Genomic DNA, 22,979 nt, shown 5'->3' with positions numbered 1-22,979 from the left:
CTGAGATGACTAAAAATTCAGTCTCTTCTTCACTGATGCTCTTCTAGCATTAGTAATTTATCATTTCAATGTGCTAACTGTTATGAACTAACCGCAGGACTAACTGTTGAGCCTATTCAGCTCTTTCTTCCTCATATCCTCAAACCTTGAATCAAACTTCTTGTTCCTGAAATTAAATATGAAAAACTAACATCACTGTCTTAGAGATCATCAGAATTAACATTTAATATAGCTCAAATGAAAACTAATAACCTGAATGCCATGCCAGTGGGGAATAACACCACTAAGATCCTTTACATGATCAGAGCAAATTCTTTTGATATAATTGGTAGTACTAAAGACAAAGAAGAAAGAAGGATGTTTAACAGTCATCAATAACATACTTGCATTTAACATCAATAACACTTCTGCATTTTCTTGTGTGAAAATTTTAGCGGGTAAACATCTTTTATAAAGAATATCAGTCAGCACTAATCAAAATATAGAAAATTTGCTAATCTTTTGGAATGTGTAACTGTCAGGAAATGAAAAAAATCTTTATTTGACTTCTTTGTTGTCAAACAGAAATTGGATCTGGTGGCTTGCCTACCATCATTGAGAAAGTTCAAACAATCAAATTTTCAATGATACCATGCACAGATGTAGAATATGGCCTTAATACTACGGATATTCATCCTTGATTATCTCATCTGCAAAATTCTATTGACAAAGTATATACAAGCCTAGTATCTCTGTTCTTCAGAAGACTAGAAGACTAAAAATACAGTTACCTGCTTTTTAATACTGTAAACATGAGCTAGAGTAATTAAATAAGCAGAGGGCTTCTAACAAGCTGCAGCATTTTCTCCAAGGCATAGGCTTTTTAAAGTGATTTATTATTTCACTGCTTACTCTCTACTTCTACGATGTTAAACTACAGGAACGATGACAGAGTATTATGAAACAGCATTTGCAACTACTCTACAACAATTTTACCAGCTGATTTGAATCAGATTCCACCTAGTCTCACATTCAACATCCGATTTCCTCATAAAAGATACACAGAAGAGACTGCTACATCACTGAATCAATCTGAATTTTCCTCGACCCTCCAGTGTAAAGATCAACTTAAGCACAGAGGTTCAGATCTCATTCAAATAATTCAGTCATTATTAAAACAAATTGGTCATTTCAAGAAAAAAATAAAAACTTTCTAAACATCTTCATAAAAGTATTTTGTTGAAATTAGTACCTTGCTTCATTATGATTTCTGCCTAAAAAGTAGTAACTTCTAAGTTTTTTTTTTTTTTTTTTGACTTAGATATTATATGAAATAAGCCAGAGACCTGCTTAGGAAAGGAAAAAAAAATAATGGAAACCAGCCCTTTCCAAAATAAGAACAGCTTAAATAATCACAGAGAAAAATTATACAGAGATAATTGCCAGAATGGCAAAGGCAATCAAAGGCAATAACTGACAAAGAAACACTGAAAGTATTTGACTCATCATAGGACAGACAGAAGAACAGAATAATGTACATTATTTTTAATTATTTCTGTACAGAAATAAAACTTAGCAGGCCAGCATTTAAAGAAGACAGAGTCACAAGCAACTTCTCACAAAGAATGTCGATTATTACTAAAAATGAAAATATCAGTCATATGGAGGTGTGTTCTATTTAGATGAAATGATATTCAAATGTAGTTAGTTCTTGGAAAACATTTTCCTCCTACACACATTCTTAAAGCTGACTTTTTCGTTATGGAAATGATTACTACTATTACACTACTTCCATATTTCTACATTGCCACCCCAGTGATTGATATAATTTGTCTTAATCAGACACTCAAAAATTGATGAGCTGCACTGCAGATAGGTTAAGTCCCAATATCCCACTTCTGCAGTAGTGCAGATTAGTCTGGGGTTACTTTATCTTTGCAAAACAAGCAAAAATATACTACCCATCCTACACATATCTGCAGATTAAACATAAATCAATAGAATCTTTTACAGATAACAGATTTTCAAATTCTTTAACAATACAACTTATCTGCCATAATCCATACTTAATTCAAAAATCATCTCTATACTTTGCTGAAGTTGACTGACTTCTCATGGCTTACATTGTAAAAACATACCATGCTCACCTATACTTAGATTTCTAAACACCAGGAAAATATCTAAACTTTCCCCCTGAGATGACTTCAATGCCAGTGGGCATCCCAATATTCTTTTTTGTAGAAGGGACAGTAAAGGCCATAAATAATACAGAGAACTGCCACACCTCACTTTCAATTAGAGTCAAAAGTGATTTTTTGGTCATGTAGAGTCAGCCAATTTAACTCTATACTTGTTCTGTACTTAATAATCATATTACCTATTCTATTAAAAAAATTATACTTAGTGCCACCCTTCACAATCTACTGAGATGTGGACTACAGAGCCCCTGTAATATATTATCTACATTTACTTTTTCATGAGCCTGTACTGACAAGGATGCTATGAGAATAACAGAAATTCTTATTATGATAATAAACATTCATCTGCCTTTGTGAGAAAAATCCATAACCAACCAAAGAAATAATGGATCTATAAATTTGTAGAGACACTTCCCAAAGCTCGGTGCTTATTGATGTGTTTATGTAAATCCCTAAAATTAACACAGTCCCTGATGGAATTAGACTATGTACATATAAATAGAAGAACACAATTTCTTTTAGCACTGAAAATGTAACATTTGGTTGCTTTTTCTTCATATCTGCTTATTTGGGCATTTCTGGATGGACTTCAGTTACATTTGCTCAGCCAGTGCAGAACCTTACCTCTGTCAATGGCCTTTGTCAGAGAATAATGAAAACCTTTCTACAAGAAAAAAAATAAATAAAAGAACAAATTTAAAACAACAACGACAAAAAAAGCCCACACATTGTTTTTCCTGAATCCCTGAAAAAAAAAAAAATCTCAATATTATTTTCAAAAGGAAATTTTCTAGCCAAGATCATTCCCTCTACTCTTTGCATCTGTGGAAACTTTAGTCAGATGCTAAGAATGTAGAAGCAAGATTCCAACTCCATGTTTGTCCTTTGTTTAGGAGCAAAACCTAGAGCACCCCAACACAACCTAGCAAAACCTTGGGAAAACAACAACAACAAGAACAACAACAAACAATGAAACCCAGGACAACCTGCAACAAACACCCTAATGCAACCCAGTCACTGATGTCAGACTCACTAGTGTATACCAATGGTCAATTCAGGTGAGCACTTACTCAACCACATATATAAACTATGACTCTAGTAATACATTACCAATCTCAGAATGCTTCTCTGTTCAACTCAGTTATGTAGTTTGAAGTCAATTCCTAGAACAATTACATTTTTAAATATAGATCCACAACCACACACAGACCAGAACTGCCTATGATACTATGGTATCTTTCAGTTCCTTTTACCTCTCCTATCCTGACACTCTCTGGGCCAAGAATCACTGTACCCTGTGAGTGTCTTGCTCCTGAAATGTGACTATTCACAATAATCCTGTTTTCAATAAGAAATAGCCTCTTTTAAGATAATTTCAGAAAGCATTTCACCTTTAGAGCATGGAAAAAATCTGCAACTGAACTGACAAATTCATATTAACCTTAACCACAGCATTGCTATCATTTCACTATTACTCTACACATATTTGTAAAGATAATGCCACTTTCCTTTCCATTTTAGTCAGCCTGGCTTGCTGGTGTGACAGCCTAAGGCATACTCCCTTCATCAACCCTTTAACTGCATACCCTTTAACTTGCATACCTTTAACATTATATTTAACAACCCTTTAACTTGCATATCTTAGGCTTGGTTAAGCAGGAATACAACTAATAATTTTTTTTTTGTCTGAGCCTGTTACCATCAATGAGAGAACATTAAAATGAGTTTACTATCCATAACTCACAGAGCAATATCAAAGAAGGAAAAAATCATAAAACACCTTTCGCTGAAAGACTAAACTACCACTCATACATGTAATGAAACTTGTGAAGTAGAGATTTTGTCAGAAGTGATAATCTGAAGTCCTAAACAGCAGGAAACAAGAGAACAAAAAAGATAAGAAATCATTAAAAAAAAAAAAAAAAAAAAAAAGCATGAGACTGCAACAATATTTTGTTCTACAAATTGTATTTTCAGGAAAGTCAATGATTTTTCCATCCTTTTTATATGCAGGGGGCAAGATAGAGGGAAAATAAACAACAGCAATATCTACAACAAAAAGCTGATTTAGACTCACATGCACGTATCACATGTTCTTTATGTTGTGCTATTACTTGTGCTTACAATATGCAAGCTCACTTTACCATGATTCTGGAAATCAAAAAAAAAAAAAAAATCAGTATGGTTTTTGCTGTCTTTGATACTTCATCCAACTAACCAAGATCACAGAATCCCTGAATGATTCAGGGTTGGAAAAGATCACTGGAAGTCATGTTGTCCAAACTCCCTGCTCAAAAAAGGTCACCTAGAACAGGTTACCCAGGACTATGTCTAGATCAAAGAACTCTGAAAAAGTGAAGACCAAATATTTTCTGATGCACTGGATGTCTCCTGGATGACTGGATAAATGAAAACAAACCTTCTAAAATCTGTCACCTGAACATAGTCAGAACATGTTAAGCCAAAATTCTATTTTAGGACACATCTTTTATACAGCATTCAAGGAATTATCGTGGGTCTTAACTTAATTTAAAATGAAGCAGTTCTTTTAGTTCAGAACAGAAGGCTCACAGAAGAAGAGCCTTCAGAACAGAAGGCTGATAAGATTCACTTATCAGCCTATGGGGTGGACACTATTTGGACTTCAGATACTTCCAAGTCCTTTTTAATTCACAGCGGTGGATATTTTTTGTTGTTTTCCTTTATGAATAAAGAGCAAGGACAACAATAGTTGTTTTTTTATGCTTTATGAACCTTTATTTTTGTACTCTTCCTGTTACTTTCTACTTATTTCTCACTTCAAGATTGAAGAAGTTGAACTTTGGGTGGTTTTTTTTTTCAGCACAGTACTATGCTCTGGGTGACCTACTATTCCGTTGAAGATATGATATCCAGAAATATATTTTGCACTTAAGAGTTCTTAGCATGAAGACTTCTGATCACCTGCAGCAGTTATAAATCTGGCTAGGCAAAACCTCCTTATAAACAACTGAAATACCAAAATTCAAGCATTCAATTTCTGCTTCTAATAGCAAATTTTGGAGGAGCAGTGAGAAATCCTTCAGTAGTATGGGTCCAGTCTCAAAGGAAGTCACAGCACAATATATGTGGGTTAAAATTGTCTGTTGATTCTCAGTGTAAAGAAATTTAACCTACAAGCCATGAATTACCTTACGCATTGTCAAACTCACAGCAATTAGTGCGTAAATCTGGCATGAAACTTCAGAAATTTCAGTAAAAGATCAACAGTTACCAGGTACATTTCAGATAGAATTATAATAGTAAAAAGCATTTGGTTTTCAAATTATCAAATTTCTCTTCCATACTGACAGCAATCAAGTCTATATCCAGTCCTTTACTTTGATTCGTGTGTGTGTATGGGTGTGTGTATGTAAAATACACATAACTGGAAAGCAAAGCTTATACTCACAGGATAGGAAGAAAAATATGAGCAAGAATTATGAATTATGATTTATAAAAGAGTACTTGCAATCTTTTATGTGAGCTTTCATATATCAAAATTCAAAGGAAATTACTGGCTAAGCATATAGAACTTGTATTTACTATTTATTGAATTTTATTTCTGAAGCACACTTCCTTCTGTCTGATTTTCTTTGTAATACTTATGGTTACGTAGAAGCAGAGCTATGTTGTACCTTTGTATATTTCAGCTGCATGTTCTGTTCTTATTATTAGGACAGTCTGTGAAGTTTTGGTACTGCCTACAAAATGACCACATAATCATTTGCTATATTTGTCCAGAATTCTTACATTTGCATGACTTTCATACTAGTACAAATTAAATGCACATTTGTAAGTTGTCTGTACTTTCAAAGTTAAAATACAAGTCCAGGTCCAAACTAGCAACAAAAACTAACAGACATCTCTATCTGAATGAATGCAAAAATATCAACAAGTACTATGCTTTTTATGTTCTGCACATCTAAAATTTGCCCTCAGAACCTCCTGTTCTTGAAGCCTCATAACACTGGCATTATGCATTGGATTGAACTTACTAAACCTACGTATCGAAAGCATTTTAGACATCAGATTGTATCTACAACTCCTGTTCTGACACAGAAAACACAGAAGTAACAGGAGCCCCATCCAGACACATGGGACACCTATGTTTAGGGAACTGAATCCCACATGCTAGCAGGAACACCCTTCTAGGAACTGAACAGAAAGGTTGACTACTGCTTCAAGATACACCACCTCAGAAATACCTGTGTCCTTCAGCTGTTTTTATGACCCTCATTTTGACAATTAATACAAATATCTTGTGTCCAGATGCCCAAGAGACTTCAGAATTGTCCTACCAGTTCACAGTACACAGAAACAGGCTGGAGTTTACATTTGCCTGTCTGAATGCAGGTGTGATAGTATGCTAAGATTCTTCCAGAAACAGGGTGGTAGATACAGAGAAGATCAGCTTTCAAAATTACAGTAGCTATTTTTCACCAATCTTTCTTAAAAGGATGGTAACTTCTCCCATGTTTATTAGTACATTGAGGATTCTACTGCAAAAAAAATGGTAGCGAAGTCTCTACACTGTGAGATGAATTTACCACGGAAATTTTTCATCTTACTCAGCTATGATCCATCTCATTCATTCATATATGCTATGAAGCAGCATTCATATATGCTAGATGAAGCAGCTTGTCAGAGGTTTTCATTTTTCCTTCATGTTTCCTGAATACTTAGTAGTAATCAAACTCACTGCAATTTTAGGTGTACTTGAGACTGAGACACCTGAAAACAGCTTGAAGATTTTGGAGGCAAGGCTTATAACAACAAAGTTCTACAGTATACAGTGAAAATTACACACATGAAAAGTTCATAACTGTGAACGCTCAAGATTTTTAACTGGCTATCTTTCACCTACTTTCTACCAGACCTACTTTTATTCCAGCTCTGCTGGAAGAAGTATCACCTGCTGACCCCCTTACAAGGAAACAGAGCCAATATTATTTTCCAAAGTACTCTCCTCAGTAAAAACAGGGGGATAAAAAATGACATAACTACAGAAGAAGAAAACTACACTTAGCTTATGTTCCTTTTAAGTACAAACCTTTGGCAAATATGTTACAGAATTTCATTTGAAACAATCAATAAAGCAGATGTTAAGCTGAGCAAAGTGAAAAACCGCAGGCAGTAATGACAGAAAACAATGAACTCGTAGAATATAGACATTTTCAAGAATGACAGTCACATGAATGTTTACAAGATTACATTGTTCTACTTTATGCTTTCTACAGTACAGGTGAACTAGGGATTCAGGCTGAGAGATTTCCCAAACATATGTCAGTGTCAATGCCCCAAAACAACTATGAGTTTAGAAAGCCATCAAACAGTAACACGTTCCTAGATTTCATGTTGAAACATAAAAATGGGACCAAAAACTCTATTTGAATCAGGATCATACTATGTGCTAAGAACAGAATAATATAGCAACACTACAAAGTATTAATGGGATTTCCTTGTAAGTAGTTTATAAATGAAAGGAACCAAAAAGGCTTCAACAGCATGTTTTGAAGGAAAAACGTCTGTGTGTCTGGAACACAGGAAGATATATCCAAATCAGTCGCACTGGTTTGCCTGGCATGAAAAGACAAGTAAGTATGTTCTGCTTCCATGCAATTTACTAGATCAAAATGTTGTTTTATATTGTTCATAACTTTTTTTTTTGGTTTTCTCTTCTAACATATTTTAGAAAGTGACTCACCAGGAATTTACTTTGCTTTTATTCTCTTTTTTATTATAAAGACTTTGAAGGACAGTCAGTAGACATAGTGAACAGAGAAAAGATTAATTTACTGTGTCATTTGAAAGAACTTGAAAACAAAGAAGACATCAAAAGATGTAATCGGTCAAGTCATCAAAATTTGCTAGTATTCCATATGCTGAAGGATTGGATATTATACAAAGCAGACAGATTCACAGTCTGGCATTTTCTTGTTCCATACAGAGGAATAACATTGCTAGCAGTTTTCTATGATAAAGATCACTAAGCAGAGGAGTATGTAGTAGCTACTGCCCTTTATACAAGTCTCTTATTAGAAAACACTGGTTTTAACATGACTCAGTGAAAAAGCTGCTATTTTCTGTCCTATTTATCATTTTTGGTTCAAAAACTGCATTTTCCTTCATATTTTGAAGCAAAAAAAAAAAAAAATGGTCTGAATTTCACATATTCTAGCACTAAAACAGGATAAACTGTTATTTCTACAGACATCACAACTTCATCCCAAAAAGGTGTTCAGGCACCTTTCAGATACATCTCAGAAAGCTAGAATATTTTAAAATACTAAGTTTCAACTAATACCTTCTCACTAAACAAGATTTCCAGTGTCTTCCCACCCTTAAATACCAGAAATAGTTAAGCAAGACTCCTCCCTAAAAATGGATTAAAAATAAATGCACACATTCACTTATACTGACTTTCTAAACCATTACAAAGCAACACTTCTTCAGCCATCATTGCCTGCCTATGAAATTTGAGGCCACCTGTTGTCCTCTGAAACAACAGCTTCCAGAAAAATTCTACAAATCATGAAACCTGAGGCAAAAGAAGTGGCAATTCCTTCCATGATTGCAATGGGAGCAACAGTAAATCAGCACTGAGCACTACTGAAAGTAGTTCCAACATAAGAAAATTAATAGACCGTACTATTACATGAAGCACTTTAGCTCAGAAGCTCCTGAGCTGTATTAAATTAGACACACAGACACACAAAAAGCCTTTTCTCATTATTAAGCTTTAATCTATGCCCAACAATCGGGTTTGTACAAATCTGTACAATAGCCTTTCCCATACATACCCAAGAGTAGGGTTTACTACATGCAGTGTTGGTGCCTGATATTTTAATCAGAGCTAGTAAGAAGCATTCAGATCTAAAGGAAGGTAAAAGGCTCTGAACAAGGAGAACACACAGAACAAGGGAGAGATCCCTTTAGAGCTACGGTTGATGCTTCTCTACCTTAGAAACAGAAATGCTGAAACAGTGGCAGCATTGGTAGGAACAGCCAATTGTGATGCTGCACAGTGAGAACTGACTTCAGACCCCTGAATCCTTCTCCATCAATGGCAGAAGCAAGCTCAACTCTCCAGGTCTCTGGCACACACAAAGTAGAAAAGGGCTAACAGCTATTTTTGTTACCCAGAAAAGGGCTAACAGCTATTTTTGTTACCCAGAAAAGGGCTAACAGTTATTTTTGCTATCCACAGTAATTTACCGCCATTAGAAAAAGAGAGAAGAGGAAAGAAGGAAGAAGAAAGAAGAAGAAGAAAGGAGAGATGAGAGAGGAGAGAGGAGAAGAAGGAGGAAGAAGGAAGAAAAGAAAGAAAAAGAAGAAAGAAGAAAGAAGAAAAAGGAAGAGGATGAAGAAGAAGAGGAGGAAGAAGAGGAAGAAGAATAAAAAGAATAAGAAGAGGAAGAAGAATAAAAAGAATAAGAAGAGGAAGAAGAATAAAAAGAATAAGAAGAGGAAGAAGGAGAAGGAGAAGGAGGAGAAGGAGAAGGAGGAGAAGGAGAAGGAGAAGGAGAAGGAGAAGGAGAAGGAGAAGGAGAAGGAGAAGGAGAAGGAGAAGGAGAAGGAGAAGGAGAAGGAGAAGGAGAAGGAGAAGGAGAAGGAGAAGGAGAAGGAGAAGGAGAAGGAGAAGGAGAAGGAGAAGGAGAAGGAGAAGGAGAAGGAGAAGGAGAAGGAGAAGGAGAAGGAGAAGGAGAAGGAGAAGGAGTTAATTCATTTTATTTATTAAGTATAACAGTAATGCAATAATGTGCTTGATTCAAAGTACCTTTTCAAGACATTGTACATCATCTACATATGCTGAATTCCTATACTTTTTCAGATGTAACTGGGATGTGTCTCAGATATGTTACAGTAAAATATGGTATAGAACAACCACTTCAAATCAGTTATCTCACTCCAGTATTTGCTAATTGCAAGTTTTTTCCTTTTGATTAAGTAGCTGGTTTGTTTTCATTAGCAGCCAGACTCTTCAACATGATCAAAAACAAAAAAATGTTACACTAAACAGAAATCCTGTAACTAATCACCTGGTAGGGTGACCATGACTATTTCCAGACACTTCCTCTGCCTCTATAAGCCAGTGACGGATTGCAGTTATTAACAGGTCAATGAATAAATTAATTCCAGGGCACTGGAAATTATGTTCATGAAATGAAAAGTGGCCTTGCTGACATTGCATCACTATTTCTAGACAGTGAGCTTGAACACCAAATAAATCTCACAGCTTGGATGAGTGCCAAAAACAAGTGACCTAGTTTCATTAGGGTGGGAAAAGAATAGCAATTGGTCCTATGAGAGCAGATTACCAAAATAACTTCAGAGTCAAAAACATTCCATCGACAATTTTCTTTAAATCAAACATTTTCCAATCTAACAGGTCACTGAAAGCCCTCTTTTCCTCCAAAATGCTACAGTCTGAGATCCATTAAAATTTAAAGTTAAAATGCACTTGCATTACTCACTCTGACATTCCTATAGAACATTCCCATTAGAGAGAATAAATATTATCTTCTTTCCATCTCATTATCTCTTTCCATCTCATTCATAATAATTTAATACTGTTTTAAATCAAAACAGCTTTTGCATTTTCAGTGAAAAATGTAACACTTCTGGCTTAAACAAAGAGTTTTTTTACTAATAAAAGTAAGTCTATTTTTAAATATTCAGCACACAGTAATCTGCCCAGTAATCTTCCTTGATTAAAAATTCCTTGGCTTGTCTTCAAAAAACACTGACTACGGACGAGCTCAACAGCTGTCGACATAATTTTTAGGAACTTACCAAGCATTGTTGCGTCTATACTAGACCCCATTTATATACTCCAGCTGGTATTCCACAGCCCCACTCCTTCGCCCCCAGTTACATCTATATTGGGATGGAGACATATTGAGGAGAGGAATCTTAATAACAATACGCAGTAGAAGATATTTCATCATCTTTTTTTTTTTTTGTCTTTCCAAAGCCTGTTGCCTTCTGCAAATTGCTTTTCATTGACTAAACAAGTGAAGTACGGAAGATAAACTGGAATACTGCAAGAAGATTATTCTTGCACTGTTAAAAATCCCACAACATTCTTTCATAAACCACACTTTAACATGACATAAGTAACACGATGTATTAATTTCACCCAGCAACTCCTGTTACACAATTCCTTGCTGACACATGCCAATGACTAAACTGCAACTCTTATCTGTGTGCTATGTGCAGTGAGGGTCACTTGCATAAAGACTCATACAAAAGGTCTACAATTTAAAAGATGGTGACATACTGCCCATTTTACCTCCATACTATTTCAGCTTTTGTATTTTTCCTCCAGATTCACTACCTCTGGATTCATTACTAATTGATCAACTCCTAAAGGATGATCATAGTTTTTGCAGTCCTTACTGAGGCAAACACTGATGTCAGTGGAAATTTTGACCAAATAATGACATAGACACTTGTAACTAAGTTAAGGACATACACATGAATTTCAAATAAACTATGGGAGAATCTGGTGGGGGGGTGGGGGAGGGAGGAAAGGAAACAGAAAAGGAAAAAACAGACCAAAAGAAACAGATAAGTGAATATGCTTCTAAAACCCTTAATGATTATTTCCTTTCTAAAAAAGCATTTTTAAGAGAACCAATAAGAAGTTTTGGCATTTAACACCTTTCCCCTTATTTATTAAGAGTTTTTATGTCCTTGGGTTTCTTGGGTTCAAACGTGTCTTGTTCCTCTGTCAAAAACTTCCTGATCAGCATGCATATCTTTTCTCCTTTTTTTTTTTTCTTTTTATACCTTCTATCTCTGCTTGAAAGCTGTATTGTTTACACAATCTCTCTGTAAAATCTTTTGGAAGATTCCATAACATACAATATGTACAAACTCTGGCAGTATCACCGGTAGGTTCTGTGAAAAAGTAGACTTAAGAGAAAGGAGGGAGAAGAGGTTGTCACAGAAGCTGAGTCATTTAAAACTATATTGAAGAGTGGGTTATGAGTTGTTTGATTCCTGTGTATTAATGTTGCTCTTCCCACCTGTGAGAATCATGCAGATCTGCTGCACATACTTTTTACCTCAGCTTCTGCAACTGAAAAACACCTTTGGTCATCACTCCTAAAGGAGTGCTGAAAACTACCAAGTGATACATAACGCAATTAGCTACACATTTTAGTGTCAGTCATCTCACCTTCATTTCCTATTAAACTGTGTCTATCATTATGCAGATTACCAAGATTCTTAACACTACAACGAATATTTACATCACCATTTTTTTCTACACATATTACTTAGGGACAAACCAAGAAGATAAGGACTTCATGTTTCCTGGGCCATCAACAATGCAGAGACACAAGTGATGCACTGCAACTAAGACTTCCAAAATTGCATTATGGTTATGAATAATCTTCTTCACTTCTCCCTTTATTTTGCTGTGTTCCACTGCCCCGGTATTTTTTCCATGCACACATATTGACAATTAGTAATGAAACATTTCTGCTAGATTTTGTCACTCACAGATAAATTTCATTTTTTCCCTCGCTATCTCAAGAAATTAAAACTTAACTTCCCAATGCAGATTGACTGGAGCATGCACTTTCATTCATCACTGATTCTTTAAGGTGTTTTCTGTACTAGACACTTACTTTCACTTGCTTACTTTCTCTGTCCTTCCTAATTTGAGTCCTCCATTCAAGTGGAGTTCTTTCTCCTCACAGCTTGTGTTGTAGAGAAAAAGTTTGACAGAATGTAAGTAAAGCAACAGGAAGGACACTATTGAGAAATATTTTATCTCTGAATATCAGCTGAAGTAGCAGCTAATCTCCTCAGCAGAGGAACATAGTAAAGATAATCAGACAAGATGGTAGAGAACCTTACAAAGTATATATGTGGAGGAAGTTGACCATAGAACTTTGAAGCTCAGGATGTTTGTTTTAATTCCCAGTCCACTGTAAAATGGAAGTCAAGTCAGCAGATACCGAGTTTAATTTGTCTAATCTTTATTCCCAAAGCATGACTCTCCAGAAAATCAATTTTTAAAATAAACTTTCATGCAGCTTTATTTTCAATATACAGCCAATTTTTATTTTCCACATGCCCCATCTTCCCCTAGAAACATCAGGAACCAGTTAGTCTTCCTTTAGTTTTCAGATCAGCTTGAAAGTCATAGAATCATAGATTCACAGAAAATTAAAAGTTGAAAGAAAATAACAGAAAAAAATTTACACTAAGGTATGTACTCGGACATTTTATAATGATTTTGAGTACACATAAAAAAGCTCAAGATAGGTATCAAATGCTGGTTTCAGGACATGTTTGGGGGCTGGAAAGGGTATTTTTTTAAAAAAGTAAAAAAGGTGGTATTATATGAGATACTTTTGGCTTCCTACAATTTTTTATATTAATTCCAAACTTTATGCATTTCATCAAAGGCATTCTTGAACTCTGCTGGATTCCCATGATTGAATACAAAACTCATCTACCTGATTAGCTGCCAGACAGTGTATATAAATCATTTTAAATTTTAACTGGCTTTGGAAAAATAAGAGGTTCTTTACCTTGCAGCATTTTCAATCATTCTTTTCTCCATTTACTTTATCGTCCCCATCTCCTTTCACTAGAGTACCCCATGTGAACATATCCTAGTTTGTGCCTTGCTATAAGACTTGGTATTGTTTCACTCTACCTAAACTGTGGTTTCCAGTCAATGTCACACTATTCTATACATGGTCACAAAGTCAAATTGCAAATGCAAAGTTCAGGTTTGCTTTCTTTTCAAAGCTTCGCTCCTTAGTTTCCAATGTCACACAAATGGTCTGAAAAAGATATGAGTGTGATAGTACAACCCACGCTAACTGAAACAGAATCTGAATGGGACTTAAATCTACATGATTTAAGGAGGATTAAAGAAACCAGACCTTTTGTTACACTTATTTGTGTTTCTGGTTGTCATTCAAAAATGAGCAATCGATCAATCTCACAATGCAATTTTCAAACTGATGAAAGCAAATCTACTAATGTATCTATGAGAATAACAATTGATATCACTCAGGTTGTAAGAATGAAGTTTTAATCCTAGATTTCAATAAAAACCGTACTCCAAAATTCAATCTCAATATGAAAAATAATGATTTTATACTCATAAGACATGAAAAAGGTTACAACAAGACTACATGATTGTTTGTTGCTAATATCTGATTTCTCCATGTGTAAATTACAGTAATGCCAGGCCTCCCATGCTTTGCTTTCCAACGTCAAGAAAATTTCCTATCTCTCCTCTTACACTTCCTGTAATGTTCAGCTTGGTTTCTGGGGCCTTCTTTTATTCTTGTGTTATTTTATTTCTGCAGCATCAAAGGACAAACTTTTAACAACATACAGTGGGGCATGCAGTGTTGCTCCTTATGATATTGAAACTTCTGAAATACATGACAGTTAATTGTTGTAAACAACGTATTTCCAAATTTAGGTCAGGAAGAAAAATTCTGCAATGCGTGCAAGCAGAAACAACTGGCACGTCAGAAGCAGTCAGTTTCTCACACTGAACTTGGTATTTCAAACACATTCTATATAGTTTCAGTCACTGGGTTCACTGATGATAGCCTCGGTTAACTCTTTTTTTCTGTACAAATAATCAGTTGTGTTTTCAATATGATTTTGGAAAATGTTCTATGGCTAGCACACAAAGGGAAAAGCACAGATTATTCTGTGTATCACTGCAAAAGTACTGTATGTTTCATGTGAATATGGGGAACAGCTTTGATTATGTGGCATTCTCCTATCATCTTCTGCTCTGCAGTACATTACCACTTCTTACAAAGTATTCTGTTTATATAGAGATACTGTAAATAAAATTTGAAAAACATTAGTTTTATGTATGAAGCTTTTGCAGCGCTGGTATTGCATGACATTTTAAAATTTCATCTCAACATCATCACCATTAAAAGGGATCATAAAGCTAGGGAGAAAATGAGTCATTTGATGAAAATCAGCTTATTTTTATTTAAGAAGAAGAAAACATAAGAACCACAATTCTCCCTAACTTACAGAAGCAGAATTGATTTACTTCTCTCTACCAACATTCTATACATTGCATTTAATTACTTTGAGAAAAGAGTGGATGTACAAACATCTGTTTTCTACGCTATTAGGAATTTTTTACTTGAGGCCATCTATTCAACATGCTGCATAAAATAAACATTACAAAATATTAAAATGCAAATAAAGCTTTCTAGACTTCAGATGATTGAAGAAAATATAGATAAATGTTCTTAGAGTAACTAATTTAGTTTTTTTGTTATATCAAATCACAATAGGATTGTAAATACACAGCAGGCACTATTAGACCTCAATAAAAAATAAAAATAAAATAAAATAAAATAAAATAAAATAAAATAAAATAAAATAAAATAAAATAAAATAAAATAAAATAAAATAAAATAAAATAAAATAAAATAAAATAAATTTAGAAGTATTTTTAGTTGTAAGGGGGGGGGAGAAAAAAGTTTATTTTCTTGGTTGTTCCTCAGTAAACAAAATTTTAAAAAATATATTGATGAAATGGTGAAGACGTTGATTAAGAAGCTTCCTTTAAAATGTCTTCTATCAGTATTTAATTTGGGGAATTTACAGTATTAAAACTTTGACATAAGATTGGAATAAGGAAACAGGAAAAGTAAGAGAAATCATAACAGTTTACAGATTAACTGAAAATAAAGAGAAACAAACTCAAAGCTGCTTTACTTTTCCAGTCAGTCACTTAGTTGTCATAGGATTAAGAGTTGCTTTAAAAAGGTAAGAAGACTCAAAGAGTGTCTTCACGTAATAAGAAAAAACTGTATAAGAACTAGAGAGAGTTTAAGGAAAAAGTAAATATGATGACGAGAATACATCCAGTGAAGGCCAGAATAAAGATGGGATAGAAAGGCAGAGGATCCTTGGGAAAGAGGTATAAAGTTATACTAAACAAGCAGATACCTTTCTAGGTATCTCTGTAATGATGCATCATCACGTAGCACCTACATCCAGAAAAATTACAATTAATGTTCAAAAACCTTTAAGTCCTACCACAATACTTTAATTTTTCAGTATTTGTTAAGCACAATTATTCCTATTAGTGTAGAACTAACTGAAGTATATAAATCTAAAGAACATGCTGACATTATATTTTAAGGTGCATCAGATTGCAACTTGAAATGTCTGACATATTATTTAACCTTTACACTTGGTTGAATTGTACAACTTCTGCTGTTAGCAGTATCACATTCTGTATGAGTTTTTCACATCTGGAAACTCCCTCAACACCTTTCTCATCCAAAATAGGGTATTTTTTTTTCAACTCTAAAATAAATCCTGTAACAGAAACCTTCACATTGTTTTTAAAAGTGAATGATGAATAATTCAAGAGATAAGGAAAATACACAATGATTACCTACATTCAGTTTTCATTCTCATTCTCTTTTTCTTCCTGTGCAATGAAAATTAATTTTTAGTGTTTTTCCTCTCTCATCAAGTACCATAACTTCCTCAAACATATTTTAAAGTCTACAAAAACAGTCAAAACAATACTGTTACCAAAGTGGAAAAAGAAGAAGAACATATAAATCACATAAATGCTGCCATTAAACTTATCCCTTCCTATGTATTTTAAAGACAAAAAATAGTCCAACATGCTATGCAACACAGCTTTGGATTCATCTCTGGAAAAGCAGGTTCAAAGTCACTGTAAAATGCAAAACAAAGACACAGACAATCTACATTAACAAAGAAACAAAGATTTTTTTTTAGCCTTCCTGGCAAAATATGCTTTTAAACTGAATATTGTCAATGAAAACATACTCCATGGGATTAGGTGTTGGATTTTTGTTTCATCTTTAAAGAGTCTGCGTTGTTCATCTTGAATGTGAAGGAGAGCTCTGTAATGAAGTAGTGGGGTTCTTTTTGGTTTGGAGGGGAGAACAAAGGCAAGATTTGCTTTGATGATTTGAATGAAGTCTTGCTAATTAAAATGTCTTCAAAACAAAATAAAAAAGAGGAGTGAAAGCTGTAAGTATGCAGGCCAGTAGCTACATTTTTAATCTAGCTGGGTCATATTATCTGCTGACATGAGCATATTAATTCCAATGAAGTTCTGTTACCATGTCTTTTTTATGGAAGCATAATCATTGATGTACACCAATATCTCAGCTTTACATATAAATTTTACATGAAAAAAAAATGCATAAAATAAATCCAAGTTATTTTTCACCTGACTTTCTCACTTCCTATTGGCACAGAGTACTTTCCTCTCATCAAACATCAAACATCATCTCATTCCATTAACATAATAAGAATGTTTAAGTATGTTGTTTACAAGCATTTTTATCTTCTCCTAACAGATCTATTACTGAGTGGTATCCAAATAAGATACTAACAAATAAAAGCAGATCTGTCAGCAAGGCATCATGCATCTGCTGCTGGCCCAATATGATACCCGTAGTGAAAGACTAAATATAAAAAACAGAAATGAACCATGGATGGAGATAACTTTAAAAAGCCAGAAAGTGGAAAAAGAAGGTCCCTGTGAGTACTCCAAAAGGCAATTTTCAGATAAGAAACTTGTCACTGTGAAATTCTTCTTTTGCAAGTAGATAGACACTAGAAACTACACAGTTACGGAGAGAGGTTGGCTTCCTTTTTACGTAAGTGTTACAAGTAACAACAGAGAGAGAAAGAACATGTCTTTTTTGTGTAAAAAAGCTTTCCTATGCTATGTTGAGTCCTGTACAGAACTACTGTGCTACACAGAAAATTAGGAGTTCAAATGGCTTTTTGACTAAGAAATCAAAAAAATCAGCTCCTTTAGCAAACAACTGAGAAAAGTCACTCTGGCTGGTAACAAGCATCTCCTTAAACAACAGAGTTAATAAAATCTGGTTTCCCATGAAAGCTGAACTCAGTGCTGTAAAGTGAGACAAGTATTTTAACTGAAACATTTGCCACAGCTAGGACATCAACAATACTTCCCTCCTGTGCCAATTCTTTTATGTCCAAGAATAGGTTACTTCATCTTCCTTTTGATACAATTCTAGGGACTATCTCTTTTTGCAATCACTGATCTTTAGTCAAACCAGACTGCAACTCTCCAAGAGACCCAACGTACATAGGGGAGAAAACTGAGAAAGGCAAGGGGTTGAAAAGACAAATACAGATAGTCAGACATACATGCATGGTGTGGTAACGTAAGACTACTTGTGTAATAAACAGCAACTGGGAGACTTTGTAAAGAAAACAAAAATATTAATGTTCATTCTCAGGTAACTTACCCAGCACTGAGCTACCAAGCTGTTTTCTCTCTGCTACACATTTCCTTCAGTTCACCGAATCTTGACTTACTTAGTAGACAATGGGATGTACTTAACAGGAAAAACTGAAAGATTTTCTACCTTCCCTAACTCACAACTTGGCAGCTAAGGCTTTTTTCACAGTGGAGAGAGAACAGGGTTTAAATTTCCAAAGGCAGGAGATTCAATCTTTCTCCTTCACATTTTGAGCTTGTCTGTGAACAAAGCTTTTGTATAAAAGGAGGCTCCGCTATTATTCCCAGTAGCTTTTGCTCTGCCGTCCACCATGAATGGTATTTCTGAGGAGACTCAAGCTGCTAGCACAGACAAGGCATGCTCTAGAAATGCCTACTTGGTTGAAATCCTCAGCAGACTTAGAAGGAACAATTCATTTCTGTATATTAACCAGGATTGAATTGCTGCTCAACCTTAGCCTTTACAATGCTGCGGTACATTGTGCATACTCAGAAGCAAAACTTCTTACACTTGGGCAATTTATGTTAAAACTGGTTGCTCACTAGACAGCACCTGACTATGTCCTTTCTTGTGCATATTTTAAAACGGGATGGAATTCAATGCAGCACACAACAAGGTCCAAAACACTGTAGCTGATCTGCTCAGATACTTTAAAACTTGACTATTACATTCTAACAAAATGCTTCTAATGTAACTTTCTGTATGTAACTTCTAAAAAAAGAACATTAAAAAGAAGTTTTTCATATGACCTTAAACGAACTAGTTCATTATCACCTAATTTAAAATCTTCACATCTATCTCATACATGTGACAGTGCAGTAGTATAAAAACAGTAGTAGCTTGCCGCACTGTATGGACCCACTCAGAAGAAGCAACATATTTTGTCAGTGAGTTTCAGATGAACTAGATGGTAGCAGAAACCTGTTGAGGTCTCTTAATGGCTACGTTCATCTTTTCAGCTGCAATTCCCAGTCCTCCTTCAGCTCAGAGCAGCTGGAAGTAAACACGATAAGAAAATATCTGCTTTACCCATGAAGCCTAAGGTTCAAGTGGACATTTCTGACTTCTCTACCTAAATGACGTACATACAATTCTTTCATTTTCTGACGACACAAAGCATGACCAGTTGCTACTTCAATGACAGGAGGTGAAAAGAACTGAAACATTCTCAGTGCTTGGTAAGGGCGGTGCAAGTGCAGGCTGAACAGGAAAAAGTTGTGATAAGCTCAAATACACTCAGAAAAATAGTCTGACAGGCTGATAGGAGCAGGGAAAAATTAATCACTGAACATACTCCAAAACTTCACAAGTTTAAAAGGCGCTGTAACTTGCTGAAATGTCATATTTTCAAGGAGGTGAAGACACAACTCCAAAGTATGATTTTAGGATGAGAAAAACAAAAGATTTCTCAGACCTTCATCCCTGGGTAGTAATAACATATTCTGAATGAAACCCCCAAAGAAACTCATTATGAAGTCAGTTGCTTAGCATTTTAAGGTGAAAGCATTACAAATTTAAAACATCTATAAGTAACAGAAGATAAGGAAATCTGAGACAACCTCTGTAAGTTGAATACCGAAACTATCTGGAGAGCATGACCTGAACTTCTTGAGCTGGGGAGCACGTGTGCAATACCAGCCTGCAAGATTCCTTGGTAGAAGGTGGAATGGATGGACAAAGTGGAAAAAAATTTCCCCCCCAAAAATGGCATTTTCTGTCTTTTACTTCACCATAACATACTAAAAAAGGTATACTATCTCATGACAACAATGCCAGAAGGAAATATATCCTTAAAATCATCTACAAAATTCATCTTTACCCACTGCTAAAAAGGGTCTGGTCATCGACTCAGTTATCCTTATGCAAAATGTAGCTCTGACCACAGAGAAAAACATAGATAGTGAGAAAATATTGAATGAAATCACAACTCGACAATTACCATAATAAAAAAGCTTTTCAAATTGGACAATAATTGTCTGTATTAGTGATAGGATGGGAGCATTTCCTAGACAAAGTTCGTATCAGTGTTAACATTATGGCAGCTTTTACTCTCCTCTCTACACAAGCTGCAACACTGTTCATTAAAATTAGATATGGTACTTCCAAAATAGCTTCCACGTATTAGAAAGAAAATAGGTGTAAAGAAAATGTATATGTAGTTCCAGAACTTCCAGAAACAATGGCCAAAGCTGAGTAGGGTCAAGAGGAGACGTTTATGTTCAAAGTATTGCCCCTTTCCCAAAAAGGCAGATATCTTAATGGGAATAATTTATCCATAAAATAAATAAACAAATAAAAGAAACAAAAAGGTGTCATAACACCAAAGGCCTTGGCAAATATTATTTATTCTGTAAACTTACTTCATTATGAATTCAGGAAAAAAAAAAAAAAAAGAAAAGAAACAGTGAGCTGGCCTTCCACATAAATAATAGAAAAGAATTTTTGGCACGACAAAAGATCTATTCTCACTATACATTCAGGTTTTAAATTCTTTTCAACCAATGTACAAGTAGCATGAAAACAGAATTTGTACTGGATAGTACATAAAAGTGCATCATTAATTAAATTACCATTTCTGTACATTGATAGTTAACACTACCTTTTTTTCCTAGCCTGATCCTCAACAAAATTACTCAGCCTTCACATCTAGACATAAAATCTCATTTACAGAATCACTTAATACTGTTTTAGTTAATGTAATTTTGATTGAAAAAAAACACAAGTGCCACTCCCTGAAAATGAGCAAAACACTTTTAATTAATTTTCAGTAAGTAACATGAGCAATAACCTTTAAACACAGGCCAACGATCCATAATGGAAATATAAAAATAAGCTGAAGTTTGAAAACAATCTAAAATCAAGTATCAAGAGCATGCGTTGTTTAATTTTCTGTGGAAACAAAAGCAAAACTTTCATACCTGCACCTGGAATGATTGCCAACTTTGTTTCAACTAGACCCATCTTAGCAGAAGAGGCTGAAAAAATAAAAGTGTAAATGATTTCTTACTGTAGTCTATAGGAAAACAACTTGCAAAATAAGCAATAATGCCCTGCGAGGGTATTCATTTGTTACATTTCCTTCAAAAAGAATAACAAATCACTCTGTAAACACTCACTTGTGAAAAATATCTTTAAATAGAATTAATTGTTCTGCCTTTATTAAAAGATCTAATTACTCCCACCAAGGCAAGTTCTGTAGTTTATTAATTACACATAAGAAGTAAGGTAATACGAGAAATAAGAATAAAGTAAAACCTGTAGCAAAAATACTCCAGTTATCAGGAGTAAGTGTTATGATATTAAAAATCAGCAAGTACTTCAGCCAGGTTTCTGCTAAATCCCTTTATTGGTTATAAACATTGTTAGAAACAAAATCAGATTTAAAAGACTGTTGCCAAGGCAAAGATTAGTCAAGCCTTCTGCAACACTAATAATCCTACGTTTAATAAACAGGATTCATACTTACCTGCCACTCTTATGTCACAGGCTAAAGCAAGTTCAAGGCCACCACCCAATGCAGTTCCATCTATTGCAGCAATGGTCGGTACAGGAAGATTAGCTGGGAAAAAAGAAAAAATAGCACTTAAGCCTATCTCATAAAGAACATCTCCAAAACCAAAACAGCACTTCATTACGTTTTGTTCAAAGTACAGTCACACTGTGGAATTAAAAATGGTTCATAAAACAATACAGGTCTAAAAATTGATTGTTCTGCAACACTTTGGCAAAGAACTTGACTCTCTCTTCTGATTATTCTGTGGCTTGATTGGTTTGCCATTCTTTTTGCTCCCTTGTGGCAAAATTCTGAACAAAAACACACAATACAGAAGTAAACAAACAGGAATCTTTGAAGAGATACACAAGAACAGTCCCATTTGAAATACAGACATCCTATCACAGTTAACTGTGATGATGGCATAGCTGGAAGTGCTTTAGTGCTTTTAAGTCTTAATATTACCAGATGTGGTGTGGCCACCACTATTGCCCCTTTCTCCTATAAAGCAGCAGCTAACAATTTAATGGAGTGTTGCAAAGTTTTCAATCTGATAAACAGATGCACATACAGCCAATATACACAGCAGGTAACAGGGCTACCGAGGCCTGTGGGACCATGGCATGATTTGTATTTAATTTATCGTCAGTGTTCTGACACAGGGAAATCTAGCATTAAACATTCAACTTGGGGTATTGCTTTTCACCTTGAATGACTTTAAGTTCTTTTCTGCCCTCTACACCACAAAATCTAAGAAATTTGATGAAGTGTATTTTTACTTGAAAAATAAACTGATATATAGCGTCTTTGACTATATTTGATAGTACATTTTCCACAAGCAATAAATAATTTTAAACTATACTCAATATTTGAATATAGTTTTCCTACTAAAATTTCAAATATAATCAAAAGCAATCCATTAGCTGAACACTAGGGTATACAGCTTGTTGAAATGTTGAACAAACTCTTTACAGCAACACTTTTTTCTGCCGATATTAA

General features: G+C 34.7%; 1 protein-coding gene across 5 annotated transcripts in view; it reads right to left on the bottom strand.

The window, feature by feature from the left end:
• Positions 1–22,979, bottom strand: part of AUH (AU RNA binding methylglutaconyl-CoA hydratase) — a 113,379-nt gene that overhangs the window by 38,209 nt on the left and 52,191 nt on the right. For all 5 annotated transcript variants that reach the window (XM_084305095.1, XM_084305096.1, XM_084305097.1 and 2 more), the window contains 2 exons: positions 21,954–22,046; positions 21,406–21,462 (listed from right to left, as the gene is read on the bottom strand). In XM_084305095.1, coding sequence (XP_084161221.1) covers positions 21,406–21,462; positions 21,954–22,046 — 150 coding nt within the window. The remainder of the gene's footprint in view (positions 1–21,405; positions 21,463–21,953; positions 22,047–22,979) is intronic.

This window comes from Netta rufina (assembly GCF_964035555.1).
Source record: "Netta rufina genome assembly, chromosome: Z".
Taxonomy (NCBI): Eukaryota; Metazoa; Chordata; class Aves; order Anseriformes; family Anatidae; genus Netta; species Netta rufina.
This window is presented reverse-complemented; position numbering and strand designations above follow the sequence as displayed.